General features: G+C 29.6%; 1 protein-coding gene across 2 annotated transcripts in view; it reads right to left on the bottom strand.

Annotated features, from left to right (window-relative positions):
* Positions 1-4,375: 4,375 nt before the first annotated feature.
* Srp72 (signal recognition particle 72) overlaps positions 4,376-16,033 on the bottom strand; it is a 36,086-nt gene continuing 24,428 nt past the window's right edge. For both annotated transcript variants that reach the window (XM_075366973.1, XM_075366972.1), the window contains exons 7-12: positions 13,638-13,841; positions 11,649-11,813; positions 9,679-9,837; positions 8,259-8,413; positions 7,695-7,904; positions 4,376-4,626 (exon numbers count right to left, since the gene is read on the bottom strand). In XM_075366973.1, the coding sequence (XP_075223088.1) occupies positions 4,497-4,626; positions 7,695-7,904; positions 8,259-8,413; positions 9,679-9,837; positions 11,649-11,813; positions 13,638-13,841 (1,023 nt within the window). In that variant the 3' untranslated portion in view covers positions 4,376-4,496. The remainder of the gene's footprint in view (positions 4,627-7,694; positions 7,905-8,258; positions 8,414-9,678; positions 9,838-11,648; positions 11,814-13,637; positions 13,842-16,033) is intronic.

Here is a 16,033-nt window from a genome sequence, read left to right as displayed (position 1 = left end):
TGAAATGTAATAGAAATAACAAAGATGGACCAATTGATGTGAAAATAGGAGGAGAAAAGATTATGGAGGTAGAAGAGTTTTGTTATTTGGGAAGTAGAATTACTAAAGATGGATGAAGCAGGAGCGATATAAAATGCCGAATAGCACAAGCGAAACGAGCCTTCAGTAAGAAATATAATTTGTTTACATCAAAAATTAATTTAAATGTCAGGAAAAGATTTTTGAAAGTATATGTTTGGAGTGTCGCTTTATATGTAAGTGAAACTTGGACAATCGGAGTATCTGAGAAGAAAAGATTAGAAGCTTTTGAAATGTGGTGCTATAGGAGAATGTTAAAAATCAGATGGGTAGATAAAGTGACAAATGAAGAGGTATTGTGGCAAATAGATGAAGAAAGAAGCATTTGGAAAAATATAGTTGAAAGAAGAGACAGACTTATAGGCCACATACTAAGGCATCCTGGAATAGTCGCTTTAATATTGGAAGGACAGGTAGAAGGAAAAAATTGTGTAGGCAGGCCATGTTTGGAATATGTAAAACAAATTGTTAGGGATGTAGGATGTAGAGGGTATACTGAAATGAAACAACTAGCACTAGATAGGGAATCTTGGAGAGCTGCATCAAACCAATCAAATGACTGAAGACAAAAAAAAAAAAAATTTTTTAAGCACTATTCAATTAATAAATTAATGCAATTTTTATTATTTTAATATATTTAATTTTTAAAACGCAGTTAAATTAAATATCTCAATCATAACTATGGTTGTGGGATCCTGAAAAAGTACTTTCTTGGTGATTAAGGTAAGATATGTCATATCTCAGTATTCTGTACTAGTTGGTTTATGTTAATGAAATTAAAAATATAATTTGACAATACAGAGGAATAATACTAATATAAATATATATATATAAGTGTGTGTGATATTGGAAACTACTTTATACTGCATATTTGAGAGGTATTTGGAAGTTAAAAAAAATTGGGTTCTAGTTAAAAAAAAATCTGCATTATGGTGGGTTTTTAATTTTTGTCTGCTATCTTGGATCTACCATATTGAATCAAACTTAATTTTTTAAAATAGGATGGTGGACACATGATTTCGATTTAAAATTTTACAAGAAAAACAATGATGAAACCCATTTTTCTGTTAATGTCTTAGTTATCAAGTTTAAGCATTCAAAGTTGCAATGACAGAAAATCATGCCAACAATAAAACGAGATAAAACACACTGCATGAAAAATTTTATTGTATTTTACATTCATAATGAATACAACAAACTTTAAGTAGTGCTATAATATTGATGATAATAATAAACAAGAACTAACAATTAATCAAATTAAACAGCTAATAATATCAACTGCATAAAAATTAACACATAAAATGTGTTAACACACACATTAATACATACAAATTAACTTCCAGTTTTAATATCAGCTGATATTTGTTACTTATTGTAAATGAAACAAATCAGTTGGAAATACTACTTAAAAAATGTATTGTAGATTTAGTAAATCAGCTATTAATTTACAACAACACAATTTGTATTAGGTTGAAACAATGTAATTTATTAACTCCTCATTTCACCTTTTTACTTCAACATATTTGTAATGGTAAAATTTAATAATGCTAATAAAAATTAACTTCTAGGTCTAGCGGTTCAAACTTGTTTTTTTGTGAAAGTTTTATTAATTTCCTCGTTCATTTATTTTTATTAAATATGAAATCTTCATACAACAATGCCTTCTTTAAGTGAAACTGAGAGAATAACTCTGTGAATGACGGGTATGGTGACAGAATTTAGTTTTTACAAGAGGTATGAAATTTATTTATAATAGATTTTTAAACAGAACCAATAAATAAATTGACTGTGATCAAGACAGTACAGTGATTTGAAGAAACCAGTTCTGTACAGAATCATCCTCACACTGGTAAACAAAGAACTGTCACAACTGATGCAAAGTCCTTAGATGTGATGTATTGCAGACCTTTGTTGAAGATCTTCATTCATTGATTCGGAAAGCTGTTGTCTAACATATCAGTTATTTTTCAGTTCAAAAAATTCTTAAAACAAATAAATTTCACCCTTATAAGATATTTCACCAGCTGCAAGAACTTTCAGATGATTTTATCGCAGAGTTGAGTATTGTTATTAAAATCCAAAATTCTAATTCAATAATATTTACTGAAGTAACTTTTATATTACATGGCCATATAAATAAGCAAAACTGTCGATATTGAAGCGATAATAATCCCATATGGATGTTGCTCATACAAAGCACCTTCAGAAAGTGAACGTTTAGATGGGAATCACTGGTCATATTATTATTTACATAAAAATTAACTTCCAGTTTTATATTTGTTAGTTATTGTAAATGAAACAAATCAGTTGGAAATACTTAAAAAATGTATGTATTATAAAAATGTAAAATTTGGTAAATTTTGTGGTTAGATGACAATCTTACAGGAGATGCTTACTGCAACTTGTTAGCCAATAGAAATTTACTAAATAGCTGGGAAAATGTTGAACTAGAATTAAAAAATAATGTATGATTTCAGCAATATGGGGGCACCACCTCATTATTATCTAAGGGGATGGAAAATTTTAAATGAGAAATTGTCAAATCGCTGGATAGGTCGTAGAGAAGCCATAGAATGCCAGGTCCCTAGACCTGTCTCCTCCGAGTTACTTTTTTTAGGGGTATCTGAAACATAATGTTACAAAACAAAGCCTGCAGACATTGATGAATTGAAAAGAAGAATAATTGATGAATCAGTTTTGTACCACCAGACATGGTACAACAAGTCATAAACAGATATTACCTGATGTTAACACGCTGCCAAGCTGTAGAGAAAAAGCATTCACCCATTGTTTTTCTTGTAACATTTTAAATCGTAATCATGTGTCATTTATCCACCTTGCTATTTAAAAAAGTTAAGTTTGATTTAATATGGCGGACCCAAGAAGGGAGACAAAATTAAAAACCCAGCATAATGCAGATTTTTTTTAACTAAGTAGAACCCTATTTCTTTCTGCCTCCAAATAATACCTTTCATATATGCAGTATAAAGCTGTTTTCATACTTAAATATGTTCATATAATTTTTTGAAAATTCAAGTAATTCATTTACATACTGACCATTGTGCTAATTAAATTCAAAACTTAACTTAACCACCAAAACACAGATTTGGAAATTTGTAATCAAATTTATAAAAATCAATATTCTTGAAAAATATTATATTAATAAATTTAAAAAAAAGTATGAGATGATGAGCCACCAGATCTTATTTGAGGATGATGTTTCAATTAAAGACATAGTAGGTTGTAGCGGTTCGCAATTATGATTACGAACATAGATATGTGATGTTTTAAATTTACATTATTCAAATAATAGCAATGGAGTAGTGTTATTACAAATTTTGTGGTTATTAGTGTGTTTATGTTTTCTAAATTTTTATGTTTATTTGATGTAATTATAGATTTGTGTACAGAATGATTATGCGGGATCCCACAAAAGTCGACTATTGGTATTAGTTTTTTTAAAGTTTTTCTGCTACTGTGTTTTGGTGGATATATATATATATATATATATATATATATATATAAATATACAGTAGCATGCAAAATTAACCTGAACACAGATGTTATTTAATAAAAAGTAACTTTATTTAGGAAAAAAAAGCTTATCTGTAATTTGTTAATATTTAGTAATTAATATGCATTCCTTTATTCTTAATCACTTCATGTGCAAGATTAAGCATTGATTTAACAAGTGTAGTTCAAATTTTTTATCATGAAACCATACCAATATTATTACTTTAATGAGGTAAATTTTTATTGCACTATTTATTTTTGAGCGTTGTTTGTTGACTATTGCCCAAAGATTTTCAATTGGGTTTAAGTCTGACGAGTTGCCTGGCTACAGGAGCACTTTAATGTTTTTTCTTCAAAAACGTTATACACTTTTTTGGTAGTATGGCACGGTGCCACACTGAAAATTTCAGTATGACCTTTACCTTGCGGGAGAACTGAAGTCCTGGAGAAATTTTTCACTAGCCATAACTCTATTAGAAAGCATTTGTGTATATATGTTTGTATAAACACTTTTCCTTAAAAGTCTTGTATAAACACAAGATTCTTAAAGTTATCCGTTGTCATCAAACATAATCCTACTCCATTACAATATTTAGGAAACTTACACGAATAATTTCATAATCGTACAATTGAATATAAACATGAGCCACAATATTTTTTTATAATTGCAGTAATTTCAATATTATTATAATACTATTTATTGTCCATACTATTACTAATAACAATAGTATTATAAAAGCTAGGTCTTACAAAACTAAAGTACACAATATGGTTGAAAAATAAATCTTTTAAACATTACCTTTATTTAATATCTTTTAACAGCAAAAACTGATAAAAAAAAAACAACAAGATTCTGTCTTAAAAATACTGGTTTTATTCAAAAATAGATAAATATATTAAAACTATCACCATTTACCACCTTTCTTTTTCTTTTTATGTTGAACTTTTCTTTGATGCTGACGAGGCCCTTCGGGGGCAGGGCTGTTTTGCTGATTTGGAGGTGATTTTTGCTGGCTTGGCATTTTTGTAATGTCACTAAAAGATAAAAGAATAGAGAATTCTAAATAATATAATCACACACAAAAAAACAGGATGCAAACATAGTAAAATGCCATTAGATCCCACAAGATCAAATGCAAATTATCTTGAGTAATCACATGTTAATATTATGTTCCTTATGGGAAATTTAGTTCTACTAAGTAGAGATTATCTGTGTAATGTATAGTTTCCCTCATAAAGTTGTACCATAATTTGTTGCTTTACACTATTTTTCAAGTGTTTCTTATGGCTGTGACATGTAAAGCAGCTAGGGTACAAATGGATTTAACTTCTTTATATTCTTTACATACTTATATACCACGACTAATTGAACAAAAAAACTGATGCTAATTTCATGTTTAGATTGTGTTATGATAGATAATATAATAAATTGCATTTATTTAGAACTCCAGAAAAATGAATAGATTCATACAGTACACAGATTAACCAAATTAAATTTAATTCTATGCTTCTTTTAATCTCTACTTTTTCGTCATTAAAAATTAAGTGTTACATTTAGTTACAAATCAAAACATACTTTGCATGATGCAATTTAATAACAACATCATGAAAGTACAGTGTGAAAACTTAAGTTTCACAACTTAACTGCTTACTTTGTAGCAAAATACAGATGTTCAAAAAATGATGCAACTTTATGGAAGGATGTTTCCTTCCTTTTTTGCAGGTTTAGTTGAGGAAAAATGGGTTACACAATACAGCAGAGAATATTCATTGCCTCCCAATACATTAGATATGTCAGTTATGTCTAGACCCAGAATACTTTCATAGCAAAGTATGGTGTGGATGCACTAAACAAGTCCTCCATCAAGCAGATGTACAAGTTGCACAAGAGAGGGAATGCAGCAGATGCAAGTGCAAATGGCCAAACAAAAGTGCGAACACCAGAAAAGTTGATTTACATGCACGCTGCATATTCTGTTAGCCCCCTGCAGTCTGGTCTCTTCAATGGTAGTGCCCACACACCATAGTGCAAGTGTTTAAAGATGCATCCATACAGAGTTCGTGTTGTTCACAAGTTGTTACCCGCAGAAACTGTAAATCAAGTGGTTCATGTCATCTGACTGGGAAGAACTCAATGACTGGTTTTAGTTTGATGAGGCATGGTTCCACCTTGATGGATACGTCAATGTACATAATTCATGCATTTGGTGTATGGAAAATCCACATCAGCTGCATGAATCTTCTCTGCACAGACAAAAAATAGGTGTTTGGTGAGTAATTTCACATAGGCAAATCTTCTTGACATTCTTTCATAGCACAGTGAACAATCAGCGATACATACAGATGGTGCAACACTTTGTAAACATTATATCTGCAGATCTGCTAGAGTATATTTGGTTTCAGCAGGACAATGCTACGCCTCATACAGCCAACAACACTATGTTTTCATGGACACTATGTGTTTTCATGGACAAGTGATTTCAAAGGGGTTGTGGCCCCCTCAATCTCCTGATTTATCCCCTCCTTACTTTTTCTTGTGGGGATACCTTAAAGATGCTGCTTACAAAAGTCATCCTTACACCATTCCCGAATTGAAGAGCAAAGCTGAATGATGTGTTGTTGCAATTTCTCAACAAATGTTAACAAACATGTTAATTCCTTAGTTTAAGAGCAAGCTCATTTAAAATGATACTTCCATATAATTTCTAGAACTTATAACTTTCAAAAAATATTAAAATGTACAACAGAATTCTAATCAGTAATATGCTACTCCAATAACAGATATCACCATTTGCCTTTTTAAAAGTTAATATTTAGAACAAAAAAGGTCGGAGTAATTCTTTCTGTAACATACCCTAACATACATTTTTTCAGTGCATAATGATGTTCATACAGAAAATTGACATTCATGTATGTACAAGGGCTGTCTAGAAGTAACTTACATTTTGAAATAAAAAACCAACCAAACAAAAAAAAGAAATTTTATTATATAAATTTGAAAGGGAAAATCTTAAAACTATTTTTCTGCATAGTCCCCATTTAAATTGAGGCACTTATAATGATGCATAAGCTTTTCAATTCCTACTGTGTAGAAATCTGTCACCTTAGATTTTTAACACCCATCTTGCACTAAACTTGTGATAACCAAGCTTCCCCGTTACAATTTCATGCAGTAAACTTCATGAAATTTGGGGGAAATGAAGCAACAAGAGTTCCATAATTGTAATGTGGCAATTTTTACGAATTTATCGTTGATTTTCACAGGGCTAGGCCGACCACTGCAGTCCTCATCATGAACATTGGTGCAGCCAATTTTAAACTGAATACAGCACTGCCTCACTCACCTTCACTCATTCTTCCATCTCCATACACCTCACAAAGTTGCCGATGAATTTAAATTGGTTTGAGGTTTTTTACCAGTAAAATCCTAATCACTGAACACACCTTACAACTCGCAGGATTTTCTATTGAAGCGTACATTTCAATAATTCACAACGAACAAAGTAGAAAAATCAGTCCACACACTATGACAGCTTGATGAGTACTCAGTGTAGAAATGTTTTGACACCAAGATGGCGACTCTATTATCCCCACCCATCTCCACACTAGGCAGAAACATAAGTTATTTTCTGGACCGCCCTTGTGACATTGTTAAAAGACAATTGATAATTGAAATTATTATCATTAATCTTATTAGTATTACTGAAGAAGAGCAAGGTCAGGCCACCAGGAAACTTGGTGTCAATTGTTTTATAAAAAAAAATTAAAATTATCAATTTTCTTTTTCTCTACAAAGTATCTTTTTAACTTTCCAAAAACATTATGAAATGACTTCAGATAAGCTAACAAAGACAAAATATATTGATGCAATTATAAAAATTAGGAAAACCTTTCTTTCTAAAACTTAACAATTTTTTTTTTTTAAGTTCATGGACAGAGCAATTACTCTTGCCAGACCTCCTACACCTTATACACAAAATGGAGCATCTAAAAATGAACAGAGAAACTTCTTCAGTATGTAGTTAAGATCAACCAAGATTTTTATACTTCTATGGTAGTTTTTTAACAACTGTAACACATACAATAATCATTAAATTACTTACTATTGGTCAGAAGCATTTGTTGTAGCTCCTTGAGTTCCCTTGCCAACATCTTTATTACGACGATCTTTCTTTTTCCTGAACTGAGATCTCTCATGTCTAGGAAGCCACCTTTCTGGATCAGGATCACAGTTTGGATCATAATTCTTGGGCAGTTTTCCAGAACGCTTCCTTCTTTTCTTTTTCTTTTGTAATAATTCATTTGCAGGTGTCCTGTAAATAAAAATTCATAATGTAATAACTTAAAAAAAGCTGAGCAATGAAAGACAGAAAACAATAATTATACAAAGCAAAATGGAAAAAAAATTATATCTAAATATTAAATATAAAACAGAAGTAAATATATAGCCACAAGAAATCTGTTCACAAAATAGCATAATTATTATATCTATTTACCTTCCTTTATTACCTTTTACCAATTAGCTACTATCACAAGGAAAAATGCTTTGATGCACAACAGAATAATATGGAGTCATAAAACAGTTTATCTATATAATCTATACAATTAAAGTATATAAACAAGTAACCATAAGGAGTCATTTAAATAAACAATAACTAAATACTAACCCTGGTGACGGTTCCACTTTTGATACAGCTTTTTTAATAACTTTTGTCCCCATCATCCAATTAGCAGCCTCTAATGTGTCAACATCAGTAACAGGACTTAAATCGGCCGATGTTGCTAACTGTTTGCTTAATGCCTTTGCTTTAGATGGATCAAACTGAAAGAAAAATAAACTCTAAAACATTTCTAGAAAACTATCACCAAAATAAAGAATCCAAAATCAATTAAAAAATTTTAAGAAGCTTTACATAATTAAATTATCTGAAAGGAGGATCAGATAAATGTAAGAACTACAGCACTGTTGAGTAAGAACTACAGCCACCACATTGCCATGTGGTGGCTTTACGTTGTAGATCTAGAAAAGACTTTTGATAATCTGGAATAGAAAAAAATGTTTAAAATTCTACAACTATTAGAATTTTCTTCAATTAATTCTTTTCTTCCACTAATAGAATCCTCCTACACTAAAATGAAGGATTTTGTGTCAAAAATGCATCTGAATCAAAAAGGAGCAAAACAAGAATGAAGTCTGTCTCTGTGGCTTTTCAATTTTATATAGAATTACAGAATATAAGAATATTAAATAAGAACTAAAGAATATAAGCTTTTTATATAGAATATAAGAACTAAATGAAAAAATTTGACAATGAATAACAATCCAAGGAGAAAAAATAAAATTGATTCACTGATGAGCTGTTCTTTTGCCAGAAGCCTTAATTGGATTAGAGGGAGTTCTAAATGGCTTGGGTTATTACCAGAAGAGAAAAATCAGTACAAAGTACAACAAATGTAATGAAACTTGAGAAAAAGAAGGAAAATGAGAAATTATAACATTAAAATTTTAATTTAACAAAAGTTGCAGAATCATTACTTAAGTAGTAATATTAAGGGCAACAGCAAAAGCAGGGAGGAAAAACTCTAAAATCTTTGATATTTGAAATTAATGAACTGTTTGCTGTATATTTCATTTATTTGTAGCCTACACAGAACAAAGTGATGATGTCTCTGAAAAATCTACCATATTTCTTAAAATAATACCAACTGGGATTTTTTCATCATTTGAAACCAACACTGGAAAGAAAGGAATACAAGGATACTAATGATATCACTAATATTACGAGCCAGCTAAAAAAAAAGTTGCCAAGAATAAGTTCCAGGAATGTTTCCAGAATTTCATGAATGTTGTCAAAAGTTCTAGTAGCCAAAGAAAACTACTTTGAAGAAAATAAATTAACATCTTTTAATGAATCAATTTTATAAAATAAACATACTTAAGGAATCTTTTAAAGCTAGTTCAATGTTCATACATAATGAAATTAAATGCATGAATATACTTTAAAATTTTCATTAGCAGATACATACAGACATTAATTAAATATATAAATTATATATAAAAGTAAATATACAATAATTGAAATTTACCTGGGCATAAGCAATTATCAGTTGGGCTAATGTCTTTTTATCATCTGGATTAAGTTTTAATAGTTCTGATAAACTACGAGCAGCAACAGCTGGTTCACCTCCTCTAAGATGAAAATCGGCAGCTTGACGCCATAAAGCACTCAAATCCCCACTACTGACCTACAAAAAAGTAGAAAAACAATAAAATTTATTATTTTCATAACATGTATTTGACATTTCAGTAAACTAATATATCATAATTGTAATTATAACCTACATGGGGCAGCATTAACTCGAATGAAAAAAAAATCCAGCATTTACAAAATCTATTATAATAATTATTAGCCATATTTTTATAAATACTGATGGTGGGAAACCACCAGTTTCCTGGATTAATGTAGAAGGTTCTTGAAACAAAACTTATTCAGTTAACAATATGTTGAAATCCATTTAAAAAAGAACTTAGAAAGTGGTGTTAAAAAATATGGATGTATCCCGTTTGTCATTGCCCATTCCTGCTGAGCATTTCATGAAAATAAGTTCACTAAGAAGCATTGTGCTTCATTTGCAGATCTTCTTGAATCAACTAGAAATTCTTATACAAATGGCACCAGTACCAGCAATGAAGATGTTCTTCAGAAAAGAAAAAAATACATTTTCTCTAAATATAGTAAGTGTTGAAAAATTCAACAGCAGATGTTAACCATTCAAAAGTTACAGAAACACCTTTTTTTGACAAGTCATCAGGCCATAAAAAACTACCAGTACCAGCATCAAAGCAAAAACCAAATGTCAGTCTCTAGTGATGAGGGCTCTCCTGATGATCCAGTAATTACTTAATCATCATCAGAAGATGAAGGCTGGAAGGTTCTAGAGAGAAATGTTTATACAATGTAGAAGACGATAATAGTGATATTCTTGAAAATAATATGAATTCAAGAGAAAAGTTCCAACCAATAATCAAACAAGTGAGAGCATTCATATTTATCATGAACGAGGGCAAGCTTTTTCCAGGAGTTACAGAATCCTTTAATAAATTTCCATTTATAAATCCCCCAAGAAAATTAACAGACTTGAGTATTTTAGTGTTCCTGATTTGAATACAATAAACATTTAATTAAAAAGATTCTTTCAGTTATTTTTTTTTACATTTTCTACAAGCAACAGTAACTTCAGTTGTTTTTAATTTAATCTTACAGTTTTTAAGAACTAAATTTAGACTTTCAGATTTCAGGTTAAGAACTTATCTTTTAAATTTTGTATTATCATACTGATTTTTCTTTATAATTTAATGACACATTTTGTTCATTTACATTTAAAGAACTGAATTTGTAAATTTTAGATTAAAGAATTTTTTACCATCTAAATTTTCAGTACTATAAAAGTAAAATTACTCATTTTCTGTTTCTAGTGTCTAACCAACTTTCTATTATTAATTTACTTTTTTGTAAGTTAAAAAAAGGTTTCTCAATAAAAGTTTGTATAAATTTGAATACGGCAATTTTTTTTTAAAAAATAAGTTTTTTTTTACCAATTTCCAGCAAATAATACAATTAAATATGATGGCTGAAAGAATGTTTTACGTCAACATTGCTCCACTGTAAATTTCTCATTTGTTTCTACATGTTTTCTAGTGTGGAGGAAAGTTGCCAGCTCACATGACTGAATTTGCCCCACTTTTTAAAAAAAAGTATAAAATTATTAAGAAAAAAAAAGGTCAATTGAATAATGTGGTTTCAAAACATTATTGTAAATTAAAAAAATTACTTTTTTAAAAAATATTTTTAAAATGGATACAGTTAATTTAAATCCAATAAGTAACAGACAACAGTCTAAAAAAAAATTGAAAGTGAAAACAGACTTTAATCAAAGTAGAAAACAATCAGCATAACAACCAGACTTGCTAGACACATCATTGTAATGAAGGAAACTGGATAAAACAGAATATAACAAAAAATAATATTTCAAGAATCACTGCAGATAGAACTTACCTTATTTTTACGGTACCATTCTACAGCTTGCTGTAACACCTGAGAAGCAGTATCTCTATTGTTTTGGGCAAGATATAAGGTAACTAGGGCGCTGACAATACCAGGCTTGAACTTATCTTCATCATTTAATGTAGACAGAATATTTACAGCTTCATTTAATAAACCCTGTAAAAAATGAAACTTATTTATTTAGAAAATGTATGGTCTATAAGAATAAAATATATCCATCAAGTTATTTCCAGTAAAACATAATCTCAAAACATGGTAAATAAAATTTCATAGAAGTTAAGGCTCTTAATATGTATTAGATGATCAATTTTTTGTTTGTTCTTTAATACTAACGTTATGTAATTGAATCTATTACCTACAAATAGCTATAAAAGAAAAATAATTTTAAAATAATCTTTGGTTAACTATATATATAATTATAATGTGTGCTTATAATACTAAACACATCTTCGTAATACGCATTCATAATACTATGCACATTCATGTATTATGCGTTAATAATACTATTCAAAAATTTTAAAACAGAGAACAATCTGAAATAACAAAATTTTAAAAATAAATTATATATATAATGTAATTGTTGACTGCAATACCAACTGAAGATGCGGAATCTCATGAAATTGATTCTCAAAAATGATTACATTTTTGAAAAAAAATACCATTTGCCATTTAAAAAAATACAGCCTCATCACTAAAAACAATAAATTACAATGTGCACAAATACTGTTCATCATAATTTTGCAGAACTCAAGTCTTTGATCGTAGTCATTTTCATTAAGTTCTTGCACCATATGAATTTTGAAGGGTTTGAAATTTTCACTTTTTAATGTTCAAATCACTGAACTTTGGCTAATGTGCTGCTGTTCAAGCTGAGGAATGAGGATTCTCAATAAACTCTTGCATAATCTCTAACAATTTGTTGCAGATTTAGGCCTCCCTGATTTTCCCCATTATTAATGCTCCCTTTTTCTTTAAATCATTCAATGGTTTTTGACACTGTACCTTTTGACATTTGTACCTTTTTTGTACAATTATTAAATGTTGCACCGAACAATTCACGAACTCCATTACACAACCTAACTCTACCACCAAAGCCCCTCATCATAAAAAATGTGAACATCTCCTGTTCACTACGTGACATGTTGATAGCAATGTTAGCAGGTAGCACAGGAAAAATTAATTCAGTAAAAAACAATTACAAAAAAGACATAAATAACAAAAGTGGCAAACAAATATGATAAAGGTAGGCAAAATTAATTAGCCAACTGATCACAATAAATTCTCATAAACTAACAAAATATTAATGAAACTCTAAATGGAATATTACACAATGAAGTAAGGTTCACTTTTGTAACAATAGTAAAATATCATCAATGATCAGTTGGTCAGCATGCAGTTTTTATTTACTTATTCATTAAAATGGAACAAAAATAATTTTTGAGTTAAAAAAATTTTTTTTTTTAATTTTTCAAAATTTAATTTTTAAAAGAAATTTTAATTAAATTAGATTAAGTTTTTATTTAATTTTATTAATTGAACTTACTAAATTTAGTAATTTTCAAAATCTAAATTTTATCCTGCTGTCATTCTGGATACAGACATTGCAACAAATTTTTATTTATACTATCTTTCTTGTCTTAAAGAGACCTTTAAAATGATTTATCCCACAAAGGGTGTTACTATTTAAAATATTTGAGTTTCAACTTCTGGGCCACTCCCTAAGAAGAGGTTGAAATTCTATTTCTCATCAAAAGGTAAAATAGTTTACAGATATCTTATCCTGAAAATTACAGTATTTTATCTGGAATGGTTTTAGAGTTGATGGGTTTCTGTACTTTTGACTCACTGTATATTAGAATACAAATCATATAGAAAAAAGATTTACATTTATTAAAAAAACCTAATGATATACATATATAAATGATAAATACACAAATACAATATTAAAAATACAATGATCTACCATAAAATGATACTTACTTCAGATAATAATAAATGAACAGATGCAAGTTTCATTTCAAGAGCAGTGGAAGGATGAGATTTTGCAAATGAATTCAGTATAACAGTAGCTCCTGTAGGTTTATTATCACGAGCAAGACAAGTAGCCTGGACTAAAGCTATTGATGATGCTATTTCAGGATGCTGCTTAACTAATTTTTCACATAGGTGATTGCAATGTTCAACCTGAAATATTAACAGTGACAGATAATTACAAATTTTTTCATGAGATCAAATAAAAATCTAAATGTAACTATGGTGCTACATTAGAACAAAATATTACATGCAAGTAGTAAAATAATTTTATTAGTATATTCATCACTATTTGGTTGATTTTCATTACCACGAAAAAAGACTAGGAGGTTCGATGTTACAGTCACACAATTTTATAGATACATAATATTGATAAGATTTCTTAAATAAGGTTTAATTAAATCAAAATTACTACAAAATTTAAAACAAGCAAGATCACGGTAGAGAATTGAAAAATAAAAGCATTGGCTGGGCAATGAGCATTTTTAACATTAGCAAATGGACACTGATAAAAACGTAATAGTTTTGTATATTAGCATATGAAAAAAGTGTTTGATTTTCAGGTTTTAGATGATGCACACTGAACAGAATTTTGTAGTTCTAAATTATCACTTTAAGCATAGGTTAAATATAAAGTTGTTTGAGAATTACCTGCTTGAAAAAGAGTGCTCTAAACAGCTATGTCCCAAAAATAATTTGTAATTGAAAACTATTTGAAATTGAAAACAGAAAATTCACCCAGAAAAATAAACCATAAATGAATAATGTGAATAAGTAGGGCAAACGAAGGCTTACTGTGAACAGAAAAAAATAAATATATATATATATAGTTATATACATACTCTTTTTTTTGACAAAGCAAGAGTTGTAGAAACCATAAGAATGAACTTTTGATGTAATTTAAAGAGTAATAAAGTATATAAATTTTCTGCAATATCATTTTCATTAATAACATTAGAGACTGAAACAGAAAACCTATAATGGTATCCTGCATCATGTAGTAGCAATAAGTTTATAAAATAACACAAGGCTTTACACAATTTTTTTCACTTTTTCATTTTTAATACGTAGTCTTCTTCTCTGCAAGAAAGCATTTGAACCAAATTGTACCAATCTGAATGGTATTCAGATTGGTTCAAATGGAATTTTGTACCAGATTCCATTACAACCTCACCCAGTTTGTGTAACTTTACAACCTAAATAACAGTGGTATAGTGCCTTTGCATTTCATCATGGAAGGTTCTGGATTTGAATTTTGGACTGACAAACATGCTACAAAACTGGATATTTTCAATGCTACAAAATTCATATCATATCTGGCAACTGTGATGAGAGGTAAAGCCTGCTAGTCATGAGTATTAATAAATAAATAATAATCTCCCAGTCTAAATATTAATTACTTACCATCCTTCTTTTAGTTATATTTAATTCAAGTAAGAAAGGATCATGCTTTTGCATTTACCTAATCAAAAATTAGAAGTGGGACTCAGGCCATAACATAGCTCTATAAGAGAATTTGGGAAGCAGAGTTCTATTCAACAATAAGTTATGGTGACTTCCTGAAATTATCAGGAAAAAAACTCACTTTTCATTAATAAAGTGAATGCATTAGCTACATGGAGAAGGGGCATACTAAAGCATTACATAAAGCTTTAAATGCAAGAGGACATAATACAGCTAAAATTCACTGTCAACTGTTTGAAACATGTGAGCCAACCACAATGAATGAAGTAAAAAAGAGTCAAAGATGTCATGAGTTTAAGAAAGGCCATTCAAATGTTCAAGATGAACAGAGAAATGGCAGGCTTAGTGCCTGGACTAATGTGTGAATGCAAAAATATGAGAAAATTGCAATTACAATTAGCAATCTTTCTCAAGAATTTCCAGAAATTTCAAAGGCAACATTGTTGAAATTAGAGACTGACACTCTAGGCTATCGTAAACTGGGTGCACGATGGGTGCTGCAAATGTTGACAAATGCTCACAAAGATCACAGAATGATATTTGAACATGCTTTTCTCAACTGCTTTAGCCATGAGGGAGGCATATTTTTTTCTCAAATTGTCACTGGTGACAAAACTTGGATTTTGTACGTCAGTGCTGAAATGAATCAAGACCATGTAGTGGTGTCGTTTCAGTACACTTAAACTGAAAAAATTCAAAAAAGCCCAGCCTTGAATAAAAATCATGACAACTATATATTATAGAACAAAAAGGATGTGCTTTTGACTGATTTTATGGATCATGGAACATCCATCATATCATAAGTCTCTTGTGAAACACTTTCTAACTGTATTGTACCATTCAAAACACAACAGGGAATACTGAGATTAGAAATTGTTCTT

The sequence above is a fragment of the Lycorma delicatula genome, chromosome 5, assembly GCF_047948215.1.
Source record: "Lycorma delicatula isolate Av1 chromosome 5, ASM4794821v1, whole genome shotgun sequence".
Taxonomy (NCBI): Eukaryota; Metazoa; Arthropoda; class Insecta; order Hemiptera; family Fulgoridae; genus Lycorma; species Lycorma delicatula.
Note: the sequence above shows the minus strand (reverse complement) of the source record. Positions and strands in the feature narration are given on the sequence as shown.